The sequence below is a fragment of the Lissotriton vulgaris genome, chromosome 9, assembly GCF_964263255.1.
Source record: "Lissotriton vulgaris chromosome 9, aLisVul1.2, whole genome shotgun sequence".
NCBI classification, from domain to species: Eukaryota; Metazoa; Chordata; class Amphibia; order Caudata; family Salamandridae; genus Lissotriton; species Lissotriton vulgaris.
The window spans coordinates 419,925,624-419,949,515 of NC_141697.1; the positions used below are offsets into that span (position 1 = coordinate 419,925,624).

The 23,892-nt window shown below is 46.9% G+C and overlaps 1 protein-coding gene across 1 annotated transcript in view; it reads left to right on the forward strand.

Annotated features, from left to right (window-relative positions):
* RCOR1 (REST corepressor 1) overlaps positions 1 to 23,892 on the forward strand; it is a 745,358-nt gene that overhangs the window by 268,067 nt on the left and 453,399 nt on the right. Inside the window, exon 9 of the mRNA XM_086937837.1 lies at positions 3,118 to 3,162. Within this exon, the coding sequence (XP_086793963.1) occupies positions 3,118 to 3,162 (45 nt within the window). The remainder of the gene's footprint in view (positions 1 to 3,117; positions 3,163 to 23,892) is intronic.

The window sequence follows — 23,892 nt, forward strand, 5'->3', positions numbered from 1 at the left end:
CTCGGAATGCCAGGGCGGACGAACTCAGCCGTCGGTGCATGATGGATCACGAATAGCGTCTGAACTCGGACGGCCTCTTTCAGCAATGGGGAGAGCCTTGGTTAGATCTATTCGCCACAGAAGAGAACGTGCAATGTCATCAGTTCTGCGCGTTGGAATTTCCAAGGCGGCACTCGCTCGGAGACGCTTTTCGGCGCGAGTGGAGTTGCGGTCTATTGTACGCCTTTCCGTCTATACCACTTCTTAGAGTGCTGAAAATCAGGCGCGACCGGGCCCAGGTTATTCTTGTGGCTCCGGACTGGGCACAAAGATACTGGTATCCCGAGCTACTCAGCATGTCAGTCGATCCCCCGATTTGTCTGCCTCTTCGGGAGGACCTTCTGTCGCAACAGCAGGGGACGGTTCTACACCCGAACCTGTCCAGTCTCCACCTACATAATTGGAGATTGAGCGGCGGCAGTTTATGCCATTTGACTTGCCTCCCGTAGTCTGTGATGTCATTCTGGGAGCCAGGCGTCCCTCCACAAAGTCGGTATACGCCTGCAGGTGGAACAGATTTGTGGCATGGTGCACAGCAAAGGCTGTGAACCCACTCTCTGCACCCCTTTCTGAGGTTCTCCTCTTTCTTCTTTCTCTTGCCCAGCAGGGCTCTGCTCTGGGCACTATCAAAGGGTACCGTTCTGCCCTTTCCGCTTTCTTACGGCTACCTGATCAGCCTACCTTGTTCAAGTCCCCCATTGTAAATAGGTTTTTGAAGGGCATCACACACATGTTCCCTCCTGTTCCCTTTGTGATGCCCCAGTGTGACTTAAATCTTGTACTTACCTAATGTGTGCTCCCTTTGAGCTGCTCCATAACTGTCCTCTCCGTCTTCTTACTTTGAAGACTGCTTTCCTGGTGGCCATCACCTCTGCCAGGAGAGTGAGTGAGCTCCAGGCTCTTTCTTCTACACCTCCTTTCCTGTCTGTCCATCCGGACAATGTTTTGTTGCGGACGAGACCCTCTTTCCTGCACAAGGTTGTCACGGCCTTCCACATCGGGCAGTCCATTACCTTGCCCACCTTCTTTCCGCATCCCTCGAAAGAGGAAGAGAGGCTTCACCGTCTGGACCCAAAACGTGCGCTCTCCTATTATCTGGATCGCACACGCCAGTTCCGGGTGGATGACCAACTCTTTGTTGGTTACGTGGGCGCTAAGAAGGGAAAGGCGATGCATAAGCGGACCATCTAGCGGTGGATCATCTTGTGTATCCAGGCATGCTACTCCTTGGCTAAAAAGGAGCCCCCTGTTGGATTGTGGGCTCATTCTACTCGGGCCACGGCGACTACAACTGCCCTGGGCCGAGGAGTGCCCTTGCAGGACATTTGCCAGGCAACTGCGTGGGCCTCGCTGCACACGTTTGCAAGACACTACTGCCTGGACAGCCAAGTCCGGAGGGATGGCTTCTTTGGCCGTTCCGTCCTTCAGGACTTTCTGGTGTGATTATTGGTTCGCAGACCCTCCACCGGGGTTGGTATTACTGGGGTATCTATTCTAAGGTAAGGAATCTATCACTAACGTGTCTCTTTCAGATGCACAGTTACTACTTGTGTAACAATATATCTGTAAGAGACATTAGTTAGTGATAGATTCCTTACCGACACACCCATCCTCCCCGTTCTGCGAACCGATATCTAGGGTTAAGGTACTCCCCTTTCAGGGCCCTAGTTTCATGGCACCAGTGTTGGTTCTATCATGGCTCTGCGTATCTGGCACGGAAAAGCTGGTTATCAGAACTGACGTCCGCGCGCGTGGGCGGCGTCTAAGTACTCCGACGTCATTCCGGCGCTAGCGACGCTGACCGACGCAAAGCCGCGGACGACGACTGCCGGCGAGCAGGGGCATTGCTACGCAATCATTTTCTGGATCCAGTCTGACGCCTGGGGATATTCTAAGGTAAGGAATCTATCACTAACTAATGTCTCTTACAGATATATCGTTACACAAGTAGTAACTTGTGCTTTGCAAAGGACGTCTGCCATCCGCAAATCCTATCAACTGTTTGTTGTCTATGGAAAGATACGGCAAGGACAAATAGTGTCTAAACAAAACATAGCTAGATGGATTTCTGCAGCTATTGACTTTCGCCATATACAAGCAGGGAGACCTTTACAGACAACTCCAAGAGCTCACTCTACAAGAGCTGTTTCTTCCTCGACTGCTCTTTCGCTGGAGTTTCCCTTTAGCAAATCTACAGAGCAGCGAATTGGTCCAGCAGACATATTTTCACCAAGCATTATTGTTTGGATGCTGCCAACGAGACTGATACATCAGTGGGTCAAGCGGTTCCACGCAATCTTTTCAGATAAGGTGAGCCTCTGTTTCCCCTCCTCCTCTGTACTGCTTCCAGACGCTCATTCCATGCCTAATATTGAGTGCATTCTCAGGTGATTGCAAGTTTTTTCATGCATATATGAATGTTGGCATTGTATTATATGAATGTATATACTTGCTATGTACAAACTGATGTAGCGTCTTCCAAGCATTATTTCGGTACTGCTATCTACTCTGATTCAGGCATGTGAATCTATGAAAGACACCCTAATACTGGAGAAGAACAATAGTTGCTTACCTGTAATCTGTGGTTCTCCAGTATTGCTGTCTTAGATAGATTCACATGCAACCCGCCCACCTCCCCTCAGAGTCTCTTAGGCTAGGGAAGTTTTTAGCTTCAGTCCTGTGCGAGAAAACCTGAGAGCCTGAGCCTCTGGGGAGAACATTCTGGTGGGTGCGGTCGCCTAACTGGCTGCATTTTGGACTATGCAAAATGACTAGAATAGTCATGAGGGTGGAAGTTTTTACTCTAGTAGCTTGGGCTACTTTACTTCCTGGTTGGTTATTACCAAGTTTTTCTAAGGATATTATTGCATATTATTGCTATTTTATATACCGTGAGACTCCCACTCCGACGACGGGGAATGATTCAGGCATGTGAATATATGAAAGACACCAATACTGGAGAACCACAGATTACAGGTAAGTAACAATTGTTCTTCTGCTGTAATTACAACCAAATGTATGTTGCTTTCTTCCTGTGATTTTTTTAAAAGTTTTTCTTTTCTTGATCTTAACTTTTAGGTACCAAAACTGTTGCAGCCCAGAGTGCCCTCTCCACCACCACAGGTAAGGCACATACATCTGGCAGTACATGCTTTAGGTTTGTTCTCGTTATCAGATGCCTCTGCAGTTATTAAAGCACTACACCTGTGGAAACAGTGCAAATTATAGTACATTTTTTTACTATGTGGGTGCTGTTTCCCCAAGCGCAAATGTCATGAATAAAAGGCATGCTTCTTTTGAAAGTTACTGTCCTGCTTTGTTGCCATCTGCACGAGCAAAAACACCACTCTGCAAGGTGCAAGCCCGAGTCCGTCCCATGTTGTAGCCGCACTGTGTAGCACAGCCCTGGACCCGCTGACAACAGCAGTAGGCTCTTCACACGACCCGGACAGGCCGTTATAAATTCCAAAACTGCAGACTTCCAGATGGCAACAATAAAGCAGGACAGTATCTTTCAAAAGAAGCATGCCATTTATTCATGACATTTGCGCTTGGGGAAACAGCACCCACTGAGGTAAGAAGGCACGGACTGCATCTCTCACAATGCTGCGAGGCCACGCCCCTTGGGGCGGAGAGGTGTTCAAGAAGCAGGTGTGCTAGAAAACGCTTTTCCCCATTGCCTCCCTAGAAGCCACTGAAGAAAGGACACCTGTCCTGAAACGCGTCTGGCTACCACTTTGGCGGATTTGTTTTGCTTCTCTGAAGCTGTTGCTGTCAGCATGCTGCCATTAAATGAATTTTTGCTTTAAGAAAAATGTCTGCGGGGTTCTTCACAAAATTGGAAGCCTGCAGTTTTGGAATATATATATGTGTGTGTGTGTGTGTGTGTGTGTGTGTGTGTATCCGTGCATAGATCGCCGCCTAGTGTTGGGTCCGGATGATTGCACATTGTTATTCTGGAAGAGTCTTCGAAGTATCACGAGATAGGTGGCTCCTCCCCTGGACTACAGTGCGCATGGGCATCCTCTCCATCCTCAGATTGTTTTTGTCCGCCATTGGGTTCGGATGTTACTATCTTAGCTCAAGTTAGGAAAACTTTCTACGAAGCCAAAAGGCTTTCGACCGCGTCGGTATCGTTTCGTTGGGTATCGGTGCCTTTGTTTCGAGAGGACATCGAGGACTCAACAGGTTTTTCTTTCCACACTCGACCCGATCTTCGATCTCAAATGGAAAGAAGTCCATTCAAGAGGTGTCGCAAAATACCCGCACATCGATGTCCACCCGGTGTGCAACAAGTGCCTGTCCCCAGACCACAACGAAGACAACTGTATGGCCTGTGCCCGGTTCAGGTCGAAAAACTCTTCGGATTCGACGCGCGGCTCGATTGGAGTCAAAGAAGTCAGCGCCTTTTCCCGTGAACATCTTTGGGACCGAAGACGTCGTTGATCTGGAGGATCAGGAATACTGCTCCGATCCGGCTTCGGGCCATGACTCAGAGTATGACGCCGAAGACTAAGAGGTGCAAGAACAAGACTAAAAGTTGTCTATTAGATAGGATACTACGTGGAGGCCCTTGGGGCCGTAGAAGATAGCTCAGGCGAGGAGCTAGTCCCAACCGGCTATACGGGGGCCGACGATGACACACTCAATAAGGCTCAGGTCGAGGGATCGCCACTAGGCCTTACCCAAGATCTACAGTCTCGTTCTGCAGCCCCGCATAAAGGCCCGGCTTTGAACATTACTAAAGAGCCTTCGGTTTCGAAACAGTCATCGGTCGATACAAAGAAATCGAAACCGAAAGCATCATTGCCGAAACCGAAAGTGCAAGTGACTCTGGTTGGCTCCAAGGCCTCAAACCCCTCGGAGCCGAAGAAAAAGAAAATGGCCGTCGATGCCGGAAAGCTCAAGAAGGTAATCGAGCCGATGGTTGGGGCACCGAAGACCAAGGTCAAGGCCGTCAAACCACCAAGGCCGATGCCGAAGGGAGTAGATTCACACAAAAGGCTCAAACCGAAAGACTGGATCGATCCTCGGTCGAGGCCTACGGACAAGTCGAAGACTGGCTCCAGGGACCCTGTCGAGTCGACGCGCCCCAGTCCATTCATAGCCAAGGAAGTGTCGGAGTCACTCCAACGCATCAAGGATAAGGCTACAGCGGTCGGACCAAAGAAGGCCCCGACGCCGAAGCTGGTCGGACAAGTTCAGACCGCGTCGACACCTAGCAAATTCGGGTTGCCACCCTCGGTGGGTCCGAAGATGTTCGAGCAGAAACAAGCTATCGGCGCTGCTAAACCAGTGTGGGCGGAAATGGAGGCTAGAGAAGAGCCTGAAGACCAGGAGCCGAGGCAATTCATCGACTCGGAAACTGGTAGACTGTCCATATACAAAAGAAAAATAATACCAGAAACACCCATGGAATCGTATAAGATTCCCTTGAAGAAGAGTTTCAACATCTCCAGCTCTTGTGGAACCCCTCCATCACTATGGAAAGGAACCTCAACATTTTTCCCCAACATTCTCAGATGTGGATGCAGGGGATGATGAACATGAGGATGACCTCTATCATGTGGACACTGATCCCGATGATCAAGCCCAACCATGGGCGGACCCTGCTGACTCAAGGGATCCACAGACTGGCCCTGACACTCATGTGTACAGTGTGAAAACATCCCCTACTGAGGACACAACTGCCTTTAACGCCCTTATTGAAAGGGCAGCCAGTAATCATGACGTCGCGCTACATGCTGACCTTGTGGATGAAGACTTTCTGGTCGACACCTGTTCCACTTCAGAAAGGGCAGGCAAAACCCTACCCATGCTAAAAGGGGTCCTTAAGCATGCTGGTGACATTTTTAAAGACCCCACTAGAGCCAGGGTGTTAAACCCAAGGATTGAGAAGAAATATAGACCGGCCCCTGCGGACCCTACTTATATAAGGGGACAGTTGCCATTGGACTCATTGGTTGTTTCTAATGCACGTAAGAGAGCAAACTCCCAGACTACAGGTGATGCTCCTCCTCCGGACAAAGAGTCAAAAGTTATGGAAACTTCAGGAAAAAGAGTGGCTGTGCAGGCAGCTAACATCTGGCGCTTTGCCAACACTCAGGCACTCTTGGCCAGATATGACAGGTCCCATTATGATACCCTTGAGACACTGTTGCAACACCTACCTGAACAGTACAAGGACTGGGCAGAACTACTCATCCAGGAGGGGAAACTGATAACCAATGCTTCCATCAAGTGCGCTCTAGACGCAGCTGACACTGCAGCCAGGGCCATCAATACTAGCGTTATGTTAAGGAGACACGCCTGGTTGAGAATCTCAGGATTCAAACCTGAAATACAAACTTCTATCCTCAATCAGCCAGTTAACCCAGACTTTTTTATTCGGACCTTAGGTTGACACCACCCTTGACAACATTAAAGACACAGACTGCAAAGTTTCTGGGGGCTCTGAAGTCGCAGCAGTTTCGGGGTGGCTCCTTTTGTTGCTCCAATAGTAGGGGCCCGTCAAGAGGCCAGTCAACACAACAGACACAATACAATAAGGGAGGTACACAATCCACCTACAATAAGAACAACCGGGGTGGATATCGTGGAAACAACATCAAGGGCAGAGGCAGAGGAAACAACAGTTCCAGATCCTCTGCCAATACCAGTGACGCCCTGTCACTGCCCCCCGACCATATAACACCTGTCGGGGGGGGGGGGGGGACTACAACAGTTTCTGCCAGTCTGGAAGTCCATCACCACAGACAGGTGGGTGAGAGACATTATACAGTACGGGTATTGTCTGGAATTAATGTCCACTCCACCCAACATCCCACCAAGACACCGTCCTATGTCCGCAGAGCACTTACTCTTATTGCAGCAGGAGGTCGTCAGCATGCTGCAAAAAGGGGCCATAGAGCTCGTGCCTGTAGAAGACCAAGGCTCAGGGGTGTACTCTCTGTACTTTTTAATACCCAAAATGGACGGGTGTCTCAGACCTATACTGGACCTCAGGCCTCTAAACAGTTACATTCTGTCGGAGCATTTTCATATGCTCACCTTACAGCAAGTTCTGCCGTTACTCAGTCAGGGAGACTTCCTTGCAACACTGGATCTAAAAGATGCGTATTTCCATGTACCCATACACCCATTACACAGACAGTATCTCAGGTTCACTATTCAACATCAACATTATCAGTTCAAAGTCCTCCCTTTCGGAGTAACGACGGTACCCAGGGTGTTCACAAAGTGGCAGCACACCTCAGGAGACAGCACATACATGTCTACCCTTATCTGGACGACTGGCTTATTCAAGCAAAGTCGGCCCAGCAGTGTGCCAGCCACATGTCCCACACCATTCATCTTCTTCACAGTCTGGGATTCTCACTGAATTATCCGAAGTCACATCTTCAGCCCGCCCACGTGAGACAGTACTTGGGCGCGACAATAAACACTCTGGCAGCCAAAGCTCAGCCAAATTAAGCGAGAATAAACAGCATGCAATTGCTAATACAAAAATTTAGAGCTCAACACTCGCTTCCAGCGAAAGTGTTCATGCAGTTGATCGGCATGATGGCCTCCTGCATCTTCATAGTCCCGCACGCGAGACTACACATGCGTCCGCTTCAGGAGTGCTTAGCACGTCAGTGGAATCAGGCTCAAGGACAGTTAAAAGACCTAGTGTTGGTGAGCTGTCGGGCATTCAACTCTCTGCATTAGTGGAACCCATGAAACCTTTGCAAGGGCTGACCGTTCCAAGAGCCTGTGCCACAGATAGTACTGACGGCGGACGCGTCTCTCCAGGGATGGGGAGCTCGTGTACTCCACTACACAGTGTAGGGACTATGGACAGCACAGCAAAAGATGCACATCAACCTTCTGGAACTGATGGCAATCTTCATGGCGATGAAAGCTTTCAAGGTACACTTGTGCAACAAGGTCGTGTTGATCCGAACGGACAACATGACTGCCATGTACTACATACAGAAGCAGGGAGGAACACACTCTCCACAGTTCTCATCTGGCTCAGAGCATGTGGAAGTGGGCCATTCAAAGGAACATCTTCCTCATGGTGGAACACCTCCCGGGCAAGGACAACCAGATGGCGGATCTGCTCAGCAGACACAGCCACCAGATGCACGAGTGGGAGATACATCCATCAGTGCTCCAACCGTACTTCCAGCAGTGGGGTCATCCACAGATAGACCTGTTCGCCACAAGGGAAAACGCAAAATGCCAAAGCTTCGCCAGCAGGTTCCCACATCCACAGTCGCAGGGCAATGCGATATGGATGAACTGGTCAGGCAAATTTGCGTACGCTTTTCCACCAGCACCTCTGATACCGCTGGTGGCACGCAAACTACGGCAACACTTCGTGACCCTCATCCTGGTTGCTCCAATGTGGGCACGCCAACCACGGTACACCACGTTTCTAGAACTATCCGTGGTACCGCATCAAAGGCTACGCCTCACACCCAGGCTTTTGACGCAGAGCCATGGCGACATTCAGCATCCAGACCCGCAACAGCTCAACCTGGCAATCTGGCTCCTGAAGTCCTAGAATTTGGCTACCTCAACTTGCCGCCAGAATGTATGAATATCATCAAGGAGGCAAGACGGCCCACAACCAGAGCATGCTATGTGGCTAAATGGAAAAGGTTTGTCATATATTGTAACAACAATGACATTAACCCACTGGGTGCATCTATTCAAAACATGTTATTTGTTGCATTTATACAGATGTAATCTAGCGTACAGTTCCATTCGTATACATTTATCCGCCATAGCAGCCTATCTTCAGAACAGGCAGCACCTCTCATTATTCAGAGTGCCTGCCATTAAAGCCTTTCTGGAAGGACTTAACAGAGTGATCCCTCCCAGACACCCACCGTCACCAGTCTGGAACCTGAATGTGGTCCTCACCAGATTGATGGGACCACCTTTTGAACCTCTACACTCTTGTGAGATTCAATTTCTGACCTAGAAAGTTGCTTTCCTAGTAGCCATTCACTGAGGAGAGTTAGTGAACTCCAGGCACTAACCATTCAAGAGCCATTTATACAGGTCCACTCAAATAGGGTTGTATTACGCACCAACCCTACATTTATGCCTAAGGTGATTTCGCAGTTCCACATGAACCAGACCATAGAACTGCCAGTTTTCTTTCCTAATCCAGAAAATGTCGCTGAGAGATCCCTACACAAGTTAGATGTCAAAAGGGCTCTAATGTACTATATAGACAGAACAAAGGATTTCAGAAAAACAAAACCGCTTTTTGTTGCCTTTTCTCCACAACAGGCAACCCCATTTCCAAAGCAGGGATAGCCCGGTGGATCGTTAAGTTTATACAGATTTGCTATGCTAAGGCTAAACGCACACTAACCATTCCACCACGAGCACACTCCACACGTAAGTTAGGAGCGTCCACGGCTTTCCTGGGGAATATTCCTTTAGAAGAGATATGTAAGGCAGCCACTTGGTCCACCACACATACATTTACGAAACACTACTGCGTAGATGTGCATTCTAAACGGCAGGCAGCTGTAGGACAGGCTGTTCTCAAAACTCTTTTTCAGACTGCTGCAGCTGGCACGGGCAGCCGCCGCTAACAGGAGGGACTGCTATGTAATCTATGCACAGATATGAATTCAGAAGCCCACATGCTTCTAACCGAATATGCTACTTACCAGTATGCATCTGTTCTTGGCATGTAAGGCTGCTGACATTCATATTGCCCACCCTCCTCCCCGGTGCCTGTAGCAGCTGTAGCATTCAGAATTACTATGTAGCATGGACATCACTCACTGTATTACACTCCATCTCTGCCACAATGGCGAAAAACAATCTGAGGATGGAGAGGATGCCCATGCGCACTGTAGTCCAGGGAAGGAGCCACCTATCTCTTGATACTTCGAAGACTCTTCCAGGACAACAATCATCATCCGGACCCAACAGTAGGCGGCGATCTATGCACAGATATGAATGTATTCGCTATATATATATATATATATATATATATATATATATATATATATATATATATATATATATATATATACTTGAAGGGTCTTCAATAAAATTTCATCCTGCCTGTAAAACGTGGGGTCTGCCTTCTTCTTTCGCCGCGCTGCCAGCACGGAGGTTTGAGGAGTTGTGCTACATATATATATATATATATATATATATATATATATATATATATATATATATATATATATATATATATATATATATATATATATATATATATATATATATAGAGATATAGAGATATAGAGATATAGAGAGAGAGAGAGAGAGAGAGAGAGAGAGAGAGAGAGAGAGAGAGAGAGATAATTATTACTTTTTTCACTGAAAACCATAGGTTTCAGCCACGTTATTGTTAAAAATTAGCTTTTAAAAAAAGCTTTGAAATTCACTGAAAAAAACCATAGGTTTCACACACGTTATAGTTAGCTGGACATTTCACTCATACAAAACCATTGAAATTCCCCCGTTATAGTTAATTCAGCTAACTATAACCCGCTTGCCTGCAATGCACTGCTGATGACGTCACATATTGCATCACTCATGACATGGTCAGTGACAACACCATGACATCACTGATGACATCATCCTTGTGAAAGAGTGGCAGACCTCTCAGCAGAATATAACCCTTGATACACACATTCAAAAATAGAAACTAAAATTTTCAAAAAATGGAGATAACAATTCCAGTTAGAACAACCTATTCAGTAATTCCAAAATCGACATACACATCCAGTCATTCACTAACAGTTCTATATAGGCACTCAAACATGTACTCACTCATCATATGTACTCATACACCTATACATCTTATTACACACCGACACTCCTCTATAGATTTACTCGCACACAATAAACTATCAAACATTCATTTACTTGCATACACAGCTATACACCCACCACTACTTACTTCTACAGAATCGTACATAGACTTACTCTCAAACAATCACTTATAGAAACACATACTTATTTTTACATGAACTCTTACAATCTCTCGCTCTCACATATACTCACTTATATACATCAATACTCACAACTACATATGTAGTTACTCATAAATATACTATTGAGACAGTGATTCACTCACTAACACACCCATACACACTCATCCACCCATACAGTAATGCACACATGCTGTCTTCAAAACACATACAAAGAGTGAGTCACCCATTCATGCATCTATGCGGTAATACCCCCACCAAACCATACAGACACTCGTACTGATACTCTAAAAACCAACTAATAAACCATATTGACACTCATGTAGCTAGTCACCAACCCATGCAGCCAATTAAACACAAAGTGAGACACTGATACAGATATTTACATATTTAAACATTACTCGCTTATACATGTATTCACCAAGATACACTTAAGTCAGTTATACAATAATTTTTACAAAAAACCATCCATTTAGACACTTATTTACAAATTTTTTCTTCCATCGACCTTTAGAAACACATATATAAAACATTTATTTTTCAGAAAGACGCACATTCACTAGATGTCATCAGTGATGTCATTTGAGATGTCATCGGTGATGTCATGAGTGATATCACTGACCATGTAATGAGTGATAAAATGTGACCTCATCAGCAGTGCATTGCGGGCGCGCGAGTTATAGTTAGCTGAATTAACTATAACGGGGTAATTTCAATGGTTTTGTATGAGTGAAATGTCCAGCTAACTATAACGTGTGAAACCTATGGTTTTTTCAGTGAATTTCAAAGGTTTTGTAAATGATAATTTTTAAATGTATTGTTATATTTTTTTTATACTGATTTACTACATTATTTTAAACTATTTTTAGATATTTTATTTTTGAAATTGCATTACATATTTTCAATATAAATTGAGAGTTTTTAAAATATTGAAATGTTAATATTTTTTATTTATATATATATATATATATCAGGCAATGATATCCTATGGAAGGCAATTCAAGTTACTGGTAAGTACAGTTAAATTTACTTTTCAGGAATAGTAGTGAGCTAGATTGGGGAATTAATTCCTCTTCAATCCTGAGGTCCCCTGTGAGCCAACTAGCCCACCAGGTACCTCTAGTATGCGCCAGGCAGCTGTGTTGCGGAGAGGTGTTCAAAGGGCACGCCCCCTTTTTACAACACTCTGCAACACAGCTCTGTGGCGCTTACTGGAGGTACCTGTTGGACTAGTTACCCCCTAGGGGACCTCTGGATTGAACAGGAATTAATTCCCCAACTTAAAACGCGCCTCAGGGCATGTTTGCACTCGCATCACCTGAAGCCCCGCCCCCTATCTTCGCCACTGTGCTAACGCTCCCTGTAGAGTGTTCAAAGTTGGGCGATTAAGTCTCCTTGCATACTGGTGGTCCCTGGGCGCCAACTGGCCCACCGGGAACCTCCAGTATGCGACAGGGGCCTGCATTGCAGAGAGGTGTTATGAGGCCACGCTCCTTTTTACGCCTTTCTGCAACGCTGCCCCCGGGCACGTTTGCAGAGGGGGGAACTAATTCCCCTTGCATACTGGGGGTCCATGGGGGCCAACAAGCCCACCAGGAACCTCCAGAATGGCCAGGGGGCTGCATTGCAGAGAGGTGTAATGAGGCTGCGCTCCTTTTTACACCTCTCTGCAACGCAGCCCCCTGCCGTGTTTGCAGAGGGGGAACCAATTCCCCTTGCATACTGGGGGTCCCATAGGGGGCAATTTGCCCACCTGGAACCTACAGTGTGCGCCAGGGGGCTGCGTTGCTTTACCCCGGGAGGGTGGTGGTACCCGGGCAGTGTGGGGTGGATTGGGGCCCCCCACACTTCTTTTTTACTATGCCCCCGGGATTTTGTCCCCCCGGGGGGTAATTTGAAAAAAAGCAGACAGGGTTTAAAAAAAAAAATGTTTAGGTTTTGGGGGTACTTGTGGGTCCACCTGAGCAGGCCTAGGAGGTCAGGGTGTTTCTACCCTGCCCCCTTTTTGCATTCTACACGTTTGTTTTTCTGCTTTCTTGTGCCTTGGTCTACCGAGCACAAGATGGCTGCCAACACTTCCTGGTTTAGAGTGTTGACAGCCAATGAGCATGCAGCTCGTGCTCGGAAAGGTAGGCGTACCGTACGTGTACTCTGCGATTTAAAAAAAAAAATTAAAATAAATTGGGGGCCTCGGGGGTCCTTGTGGGACCCCCTGAGCAGGCCTAGGGGGTCAAGGTGTTTCTACCCTGCCCCTTTTTTGAGTTCTACACCTTTGTTTTTCTGCTTTCTTGTGCCTGTCTACCGAGGCACAAGATGGCTGCCAACACTTTCTGGTTTGGAGTGTTGACAGACAGTTGACAACCAATCAGCATGCAGCTCTTGCTCGTAAAGTTACGCGGACCCGTACGCGTACCGTACGTGTACCGTACGCGCCTATAGATATACTTATGATTTTACTTATGATTTTCTCACGAACTACTGAACAGATTTACACCATTTAACCAAATGCGTGATCTGCGAACCGAACTCTACCTTTTTGCCATCTTTGGTGTAATTCCGTTCAGCCGTTTGGGCTGTAGCCCTGGCTAAAGGTCCTATGGAAAATTGCATGGGGAAAACATGTTTTGGGACCCCCGTTATTTTCTCGGACCCCGCTTCACCAATCACCCCCAAAATTTCAGGGAAGGAGCGGAAGGAAAAGAAGCACGTTTTGACAGCATTGTGCATCAGCACACTTGGGATTTTTAATTGAGAAAATCATGGCATTTCAGGACTGACTCACTTGAGGTTTTAAAATGTGCAACTTCAGAAACCAGAAGGCCACAGGTGTGGCCACGCCCACTGGGGAGGTCTCTGCAATGTTTAAATCGAGCTGCATATATATATATATATATATATATATATCATTTTTAACCCCTTCGATGCTGATGACGAGCTCAGCTCGTCATCACCCACGGGTGGCGTGTGCTGATGACGAGCTGAGCTCGTCATGTATCGCGGTAATTTAAAAATTGCCGCACAGCGCAAAAATCGCCGCAGCAGCGATGCGGTTAAAGCGCCTGGCTACACAGAAGACAGTGTGTCCCCGCGCTAATGTGTGTGTGTGTGTGTGTGTGTGCATATATGTATGTATATGTATGTATATGTATATATATGTATATATATGTGTATATATATGTATATATGTATATATATGTATATATATGTATATATATGTATATATATGTATATATATGTATATATATGTATATATATGTATATATATGTATATATATGTATATATGTGTATATGTATGTATATATGTGTATGTATATATGTATATGTGTATGTATATATGTATATGTGTATGTATATGTGTATGTATATATGTATATATATATATATGTGTATGTGTATGTATATATGTATATATATATGTGTATGTGTATGTATATATGTGTATGTGTATGTATATATGTATATATATATGTGTATGTGTATGTGTATGTGTATGTATATATGTATATATGTGTATGTATATGTGTATGTGTATGTATATATGTATATATATGTGTATGTATATGTATATATGTATATATATGTGTATGTATATATATGTATATATGTATATATATGTGTATGTATATATGTATATATATGTATATGTGTATGTATATGTGTATGTATATATGTATATATATATATGTATGTATATATGTATATATATATGTGTATGTATGTATATGTGTGTATATGTATATGTGTATATGTATATGTATATATGTGTATATGTATATGTATATATGTGTATATGTATATGTATATATGTGTATATGTATATGTATATATGTGTATGTATATGTATATGTGTGTATGTATATATGTATATATGTATGTATATATATATGTATATATGTGTGTGTATATATAAAAAAAAAATTTGCCCTCAAGACAAAGGGTCTGCCATGAAAATCACAGCTCACGAGTGCCGTCTACTTTCGTTGAAGCAAACTAATGTGTTGGAGAGAAAAAAGAGAAATATATATATATATATATATATATATATATATATATATATATATATATATATATATATATATATATATATTACATACATACACATATATGCTCCGGGGTCCCCGAACGTGGGCGGGGATTAAACCTGCACGGATGCCAGTGTGGGGTTAAATGCACTAGAGGGCATCTTAGAAATGCTCCCTGAAAACCTAACCTACAATCCACGTCTGGTCTGAGTGGCTGCAGAGGCTGCCACACAGCAGACATGTTGCTGGACCCCTAGGTGGAGAGCCCCCGCTCTCCTGGGCCTGCAACAATGCACATCCTGGGCGAGGTGCTAGGTCTCCCCAGGATGGGCAAGGGGAAGCTTCAACGGCATGCCGCCTCTATGAGCTTCTCTTGACCATTTGCTGTACTCAGCAACTGGCCCCCACCAGTTCTAACCCCCACTGTGGCTGGAAGACTGGCGGGAAACCCTACATCAGGAAGGGGGGTGTGCCAGCCTGTGCCAACCCCACCCCTCAGGTGGGAGAGGCGAGGTGAAGCCCGATCCTGGGCTCCGGCCATCTTGAAGATGGAGAGCCCTGTCCAATCACAGCTAGGCTCCCGCCCCCCTCACACAGGAGAGGAGCAGGCTAGGGGGTGGTCCCACCCCAGGACAGGGACCTATTGGTCCCTGCCCTTGCCCTACCTGTAACCCCCTAAATCTAGTATTTAGGGGCACCCTGAACCTTCCTTCCTGAGATCCCGAAAAGAAGGAAGATTAAGAAGACCCGCCGAGCAGCAGCAACCCACAGGACGACACCAACTGACTTGACCCCAGCCCTACCGGCCTGTCGATCCTGGAACCTGCTCCTGCCTAATCCCGGCGACTCCTGCGGACAGCAACCTTAGGACACCCGGAGGACCTTCCTGCCTTGACCCTCTTAAAGACTGGGACTCCCATAAGCAGAGGCTCTGCTTCAACAACCCTACTCCTGGTGCCAGTCAGGAAGCACAAGACCAACCCACTCTGCACCTACCGAGCCAAGACCACGAGGAACCCCCCACCCCCCCCCCTCCCCTCGGAGAGTGGGGCCCGAAGTCCAGTGCCTAAAGACCCTCCTCGACGACTGCAGCCTCAGAACCAGAGACCCCCCCCTCCCAACCGCGACCAGCTGAGGGTAAGATTCCCGACACCAAAAGACGCCCCTGCACACGGCTCCCTGCAGCCCCCTTCCTTTGGGGTACCTACCTCTTCTCCAAGATCCCAATTTACCTCTCGAAGTGGTGGTTGCACCTGAAGAATCCCTGTTCCAGGGTCTGCAGCCTTTGTTCCCTTTTAACCTTTCCCATTGAATAACATTGAGCGCCCGATGGCTCAAAAGCACCCTGCACCCAGCCGCCCGAGTGCCTCTGGCTGTGCCACCTTTGTCCTATCCTACTTCCCCCTTTGCCCTGAGCAAGTGATCAGGAGCCCAGCTCCCACAGCCGCGTGGCCTGCCCCTCATTGCATAACATTGGGCCTACTACCTCTGCACCCGGCTGCCCCTGTGCCGCTGAGGGTGAACCAACTGTACCTCCCTGACCCTGGACCTGACCCAGAACCGTAACTTCACCAGTCGAGTACTCACCTGGAAACCGGTAACTCACTTACCTGCCATGGGATAACATTGACGGGTTTAACTCGAAATCTTCTAAGTGTGAAGTTTTGAAAACTTAAAATATTCCCATAAAATCAACCAAATTCTGAAGTACTCACCTGTGATCAGGAGAGAAGCCAGTACTGCATCTTGTAGCATAGTACTGAACCTCAAAAGTAATCCTAGATGGGTTTACTAGTAACTTGAATTTTCTCCACAGAAATCCATTGTGTGCTTTTCTGTGAAATTTCTTCTGAGTGTCTACTTTTGAAAACTTGAAATATTCTTTAAAAATCATACTAAATACTGAAACGTTATTACCTGCCTGTTTTAAGTTGAGACCCCGGTGCTGGAGCTAGGAGCCCAATACTGGATTACAAAAGTAACAAGATCGTACTTTAACTGCAACCTGAATTTTCTCCCATCGGATAACATTACCAGATTTTCATTGAAAAGTTTCTAAGTGTGAACTTTTGAAATAGCTTTATATCCCTTAAAAATCACTGCAATAACTAAGACGTTTTTACTAAACTGTTTTCAGCTTGGATCCCAGGACGGAATCTAGGATCCAGTCCCGGAACTATCAGAGTAATCTACAAAGTAATCAGCTGTATTTATATGGAAAAACCAATTGAGCTTAATGCTAAATTGTGCTTAGAAATGTTGCCTACTGCAACCCCTGTACCTATTGTGTTTACAAAGTTTATTGCCTTTCTGCAAAGTACTCATCTGAGACCTCTCATATTGAGAACAGTATATTTTGATACCTGTTGGTTCTAAAAAAAATAAAACTATATCTATGATATAAAAACAATTGGCCTGGAGTTCAGTCTTTGAGTGTGTGAAACCTTTTGCCGACTTGAGTGTGTACAATAGATGCTTTACACTGCCCTCTGGTACTGCCTTACTGATCGACCAAGCTACCACTTTAGAGAGTAAGGTCACACCTGGCTTTAACCTCTGTTATACCTCTGGGGTTTGTGGACTCTACACACACTGTACCTTATCTTGGTCCAGTGTATATAGAGCCAATTTCTCACAATCATCTGTTACCTCTTGCATCTACAACAATGTTAGCTAGCGCATACAGTGCAGCGAGTGTCCATAACTAGGCATGAAGGGTACCATAGAGGATCACAAAACGCCCCCAGGATCGATAACTACCTGGGAAGTCTGCCAAGGGAGCCCCCTGTGCTTAAGGATGGAAACCCCTGAGAATAATTAGAAGAGGAGTGTATCTCGCCCCAATGCCGAGGAAGTCTGGAGGAAGTCACAGGTAGTAGGTGAGTTTCCTGTAAAAAACAAATGTCCACCCTATGCCTGGTAAGGTGGGCATGGACCAGGCGCGCCTTGCGGTGGTCGTTAAGACCGCGGAATTTCCTGGTGCAGAAAGTGGTGTCTGTCATGGTGCTATTTTAATCCGATTAATGTTGAGGACAGTGGTACGTGAGGGACAAACCTCAAGTAGGTGCAGGGAACAATGCAATATATTGTGGAGGAGCAAGCAACAGTGCAGCAGCATTGGAAGTGCAAAAAAAAACACATACACAAAAACAATCAAAAAGGCCTCGGAGCTAGGCCACAAACACCCAGATGCCCCCACCTTACCACCCACACCAACCCCCCCAATGAGGCGGGGAGACCACCCACACCGGGGGACCACAACTGGGAAGGGGGAAGTTTATGTCCAAGGAGGGAATCATCCCGTGGAGGCATGGCGTCGCTCAGCATTCACCCCTGCTGAAGAGGCAGGGTGGCCAAGCCAGATGTCCTAGCAGACAGCTGAAGGAAGGACGTCCAAGGTTGAGGCCCCTAGCTCCTGAGCATTGCTGTGAAAGGATGTGTCCCGTGGAGAAAGGAATTGTGAAGGGGGCCCAAGTCAAAACAGATGATCAAATGAGAGTTCGCAGGAGTGCATCAATGTGATTGGTCTAGTTTCTTTGCAAAGGCCAGAGCGTCCTTGGGATCAGGGAAAACGAGTGTCTTAAAGCCTTGCCTGACTCGTAGTTTAGCAGGATACACCAGGCAATATGAGACCTCATGCTTCTGGAGGATTTGTTTCGCAGGAAGGAACTCACGGCGGGCAGCCTGCACCACCATGGTGTAGTCAGAGTAAAACAGCACTGGTCAAAAGCGATCTTAGGCTGCTTGGGTGCAGTCTTCCCTATGGCAGGCGAAGGCAGTTGAGGGAAGTGGCCAAGGAGCGGGAGGAGATTGCAGCTGGGAAGCACAATAGCAGTGCCCCAGGGCGTGGAGGAGGCGTCCCAGGTGAGAGGAGAGTGGAGCAGGCAGGCAAGGCGAGGAGGCAATGGTGTAGGCCCGCAGTGGACTGGAATCAGGCAGGCTAGACGTGGGGTGGCAGGGAGAAATAGCAGACTACACCCCTAACAATTGCACTTTGCAGCGGGTGCCAGGCAGGACCGTGGGGGTAATCAGGAGGATGTTGTGGAGGGCAGGACGTCCAAGCAGGTGGGCAGGCAAGGAAAAGCAGAACGTCCGCAGATCCGGGTGTTACCCAGCAAGGGGTGGATTCAACAGTATTTTTCCGGTTGTGGTCACCGCAGAGGAGAACACTGCCTCAGGGATGGTGACAGCAAGGCGGCATTGGGGGGGGGGGGGGCACGTGCAGCCTCCAACGCGGGGCCTAAGCAGCTTGGCAAGCAGGCTGAGGAGCATTAAAAATATCCCAGCAATGGTGGTAAGGAGTGTTGCCCGTGGCATGGCACGCACGTCCCCAACCCCGGAAACCCCTGCAGCAACGGCGCTCACCCTAGTCGTTGGGAGGCAAGTGACAGGCAGGCCCCCAGCTAGCTCACACAGGCGGAAGAGCGTGGTGAGCAACCGGGCCGTCCAAGTAGCCAAGGGCCTGAGTGCCCTCAAGGATGAACCCCCCCAGCCAGCGCCGGGCCCAACAGAAAGGCTGAAACTGTCTCCAGGTTCGGCGCCAGACACTAGCAGGTAGGGCCTTCACCGCAATGCAGAATTGAAGGCGGGGGCCGCACCAGCCGAAGGCAACTAGCAACATGGAGTCGCAGGGCAAGCCACCCACGTCCACCAACTCTGTAAGTGGGCCATCGCGGAAGGCACCAGCAGCCTGGAACATGGTACCTGCTCTAAGAAACGGTCCAGGCCAGACGGTGCTGCTCGTGCGCCCCCGATCGCGCCGTGGGATGCCCCCAACAGTGGCTGCACTCACAGGCTCTGGTGTGTCGGAGATGAAGGCAATCCGCAGGTTGGCGCTCCGGGCGCAAAAAGCTGCAGCGTAGGAGAAGCAGGAGGAACGGGCCGCACCAGCAGAGGGGCCCTGTCTCGAGGATTAGGCTCTGAGTCAGAGCGCGGCCCAGGAGCAGCGTGTGATACCAGAACAAGCGGAGTCAGGATCGTCAGATGCCAGGCGGGGTCGATGGGGTAGTCTGCAGGATTCTGATGGATATTAGGCTTGGCTGGCAGAGCCCACTCAAAGTGCGACCATCTTGCAGCCGGCTAAGCCACTCCCCTCAAAGATGAAAACTTTAAAGTGTAAAACATATCCTATATTTGAAAATAAAACAGCAATCGAATGAAAGGCTTTGTTATTCAATAGGCTGCATTGAAAACCACAACATAGAAAACTGGCACCATGTCTTTAAGACCTCCTGCATCCCATCATGCCCCGCAAGTGACAATAAGGTCCGTACTTTTTTCGGCTTCTTCAGTGAGGATCCTTGAGCATTGAGCTCTTTAACTTTGGACCTATTTGTCAGATTTTCCTCTTCCAATTGAACAGAATTGGTCTTCACTTGATGGTTTTAAGTACCCTTGGTGCTTTTAACTATTTTTCTGACAGAAAATATTTTTTTCTCAGTCACAAACTGCCATCCCTTTTTAACAAGTGCCATTCATGTGGCAAAAAGATGTCAAAATCTGACCCACACTGTGTATAGCATGTTTACCCGTCTCACCTACCAGACACATGCTATTACTGTTGGCTTGTCCAAAAGAACTTGGAAGGACAGATGTCTATATGCCCTTCAGTAGAGAGTAGAAGCACCCTGAAGTGGCTTTGGGGGGTGTCTCATACCCCTTCCAAAGTGCCCTCCTCTTGTGACAAGCATAAACACAGAGGGAGAACGGAAAAACATAATCAGAAGCAGCATTCTCCAGTATTAGGGTGTCTTTCATAGATTCACATGCCTGAATATCTCCCGTCGTCTGAGTGGGAGACCCACGGTAAATAAAATAGCAAAAAAAAAAATATATATATATATATATATATAAAAAATCCTCTATCGCTTAATGCCAACGGCATCACTCTTCCACTCCACTGGAAAAACAAACAAGTCGGACCCAAAGCTTCGTGCAAAATTAAGTGTTCTTTATTGTCAACGAGTAAAACCCAAGCTGTCCTGCATGACGCGTTTCGCCTCTAGCCATATATATATACACACATGTGTGTGTATATATATATATATATATATGTAACAACATGAAACCTGAAATATGTAATAGAAAAAGGGCATAACAAGCCTACACATATTTCTACATAGGAATGCATGGAAAAGGAAAAAAACATTTGCAGTCTATCATTGTCATTATGTTGGTCCAAACCACAGCCAATCAGGCGCCAGCAACCCTCTAGAACCTTCTCCTCAGAGCTCAGCACCTCAAATTTTCTACCGCACGTCGTGTGAAGGGAGTCTCCCTGAGCTCTGCTCAGTTTTCTTCAAATTTTCTTCAATTATTTTCTTCTTAATATCAGTTTTGTAATGTCTTCTTAGATGAAGTCTTCCTTCAGACCCTGTGTCACTTGTGGGAAGCTGAGACCTTTTCCTGTGAACCCTCATGAAAAGTATATGGACAACACTTTGCTGGTCTCTGACATGGTAAGGGGAGAAGGGGTTGTTCTTGTGCTGAGACTGTACCCCCCTTCTGATGTGGGAGGTTTTTTTTGTGTGTCCTGCACATTAAGATTTTAAGTGATGCTTCTCCTCTACTTCACCAGCTGAAGTAACATCACAATTAGGGGTCTCTGGCCTTCTTTGAGTCTGCCTCCCACATCTACGCCCACGAGATTTACTCTCAGGCGTCTAGACTCACTCTGCGCACTTTTCTACGTGAAAATGTGCCAGCTTGTCGACGATACGGTCAATGTACCCTCTGACGACAATCTCCGCCGTCTCTGTTGCTCTGCAACGACAACGCCTCCAGGCATGCCTCGACGACAATGATGACAATGCCCTCTTGTAGTCTACAGGCTCGTAGACCACTGGGAGTGTTTGTCGATGGTACATTTCTTCGACAGTTGGCCTTGTCGACGGTGGCCTTGTCGACGGTAGGCTCTGTCGACGGTGAGCTCTGTCGACGGTGAGCTCTGTCGACGGTGAGCTCTGTCGACGGTGAGCTCTGTCGACGGTGAGCTCTGTCGACGGTGAGCTCTGTCGACAGTGAGCTCTGTCGACGGTGAGCTCTGTCGACGGTGAGCTCTGTCGACGGTGAGCTCTGTAGCCGGTGAGCTCTGTAGCCGGTTGACAGTTGGTTTCACTCACTGTTGACTTTTATGCACAATGTTTTTTGGTAGACTATTTATCTAGTCGACTGCAGCTTTCTTCTACATCCACGTGACTGCGTGATGGCTTTTTACTCCTGCCATTATTCTTCTTGGGCAGCACATAGCCGTATGAGCATGTTTTTTCTTCAGATCAGAAATATGTATTTCTGACAGCAAGGCTTCCACGGCCTGTACCATGGCGGTATTACGTCTTCTCTTATAGCTGGAGTTCTATTGCATTCACCTCTAGTGATTATTGGAGGCTTCCTTTCCTTATGAAGAGAGCGACAAATCGTTTTCCCTTTTTTCCCTCGTCCTGGGGTAGCTACAGAAACAAGTTTGTTCAGTTCCTGTCATAGACTGTATTTAGCAAGAAGATGTTAGACTCATACAGAGGCCAAACTCTGTGCCGGCGGTTTGTTTTCCACGCCTCGACAAGAAATGTGAAGCTCCCCACTATTCAGTCTACCCTGACTCGGTCATTACTCAGGCGGCACAGCGATTATCTTGCAAGCCAGTTGGGCAGGTATGCTGCCAGATGTGCTCTGACACGTTGGCGCCAGTAGAACTTATTCCAGAATCCTTCAAGCCTCACGCTTTGAAGATCCTGCAGGAGAGACAAAGTGCATCAGAAATGATACACTGTGAAGCGGACATTGCGTGTGCAGGTTTTCCACAGCTCGCTGTAGGGGCAGTCTGGCAAAGACAATTTTGCTTCAATGCTACGTCTTTCGCTGGGATTTTCAGACTTCAATACGTCACTTGTTCTATTGATTAAGGATCCCTTCTGGCCAGCATGTTGATGAGGCACAGCAGACCATCTTAAAGGACACGGATACTGCCCGCACCTTCGGGATATAGAATGGCAGCCTTTTCGTGGTGCCGAGAACGTAGCTCCGCGTCCTTTGTTTCAAGGGAGTTCCATCCAGTATTGGCTCCTGCAATCGGAACCAACTGCGTTACGCAAATCAAACGCAGTCATATAGGCACAGTACCAACAGGTCCTACATAGACCATCATCGTACAGCCGAGGCAACTCTTCTAGAAACAATGGATTACCTGTAACACACCTTTATTCCCTCCAAAAACGTCGGAGGTCTAATATCTCAATTTTATTCCAATTAGTCAAATTTCCCTCTTTCTACACCTCCAAAGGGACCTCCACCTTCTCTTCTATGGGTGTCGTTTGCGCAAGTGTCTATATGGATACAATCAGGGACCGTCTGAGTGGTTCCGAATCTCCAACAGCGTTAGGGTTTACTTTCAGTTCCTGATCAACAAGCAAATAAGGGAAGTAGCGCATGATTCTGATCTTTGCGCAAACTTTACTAATGTGGTTCCTCAAGACAGTCCTAAAGTTCTTATGCCAGAACGACTTTATAACTACTCTCAACCTCCAGGATGTCCATTTTCATGTGCCAATCCTTCTTAAGCACAGGAAGTGGCTACGCTTTACAATAGGTACAGAACTTATTCAATTGAAGTCCTACCTCTTGGATTTAGGTCCGTTTCACGTGTCTTTACATAGATGCTGGCACCAGTGGCAGCCTATCTACGTCTGCAAGGCATTTAAATTTATCATTACTGAGACAACTGTATAATAAGGGCTCGCTCTTATTTACAAGCAGTCCAGCACACCCAGACTTATCATTCACTGTTTCAAGACCTGATTTTGAATTAATCATGACAAGTCACAGCTAGTACTAGCTCCGATATCCACGTTTCTCGGAGCATCAATCAATACAAACC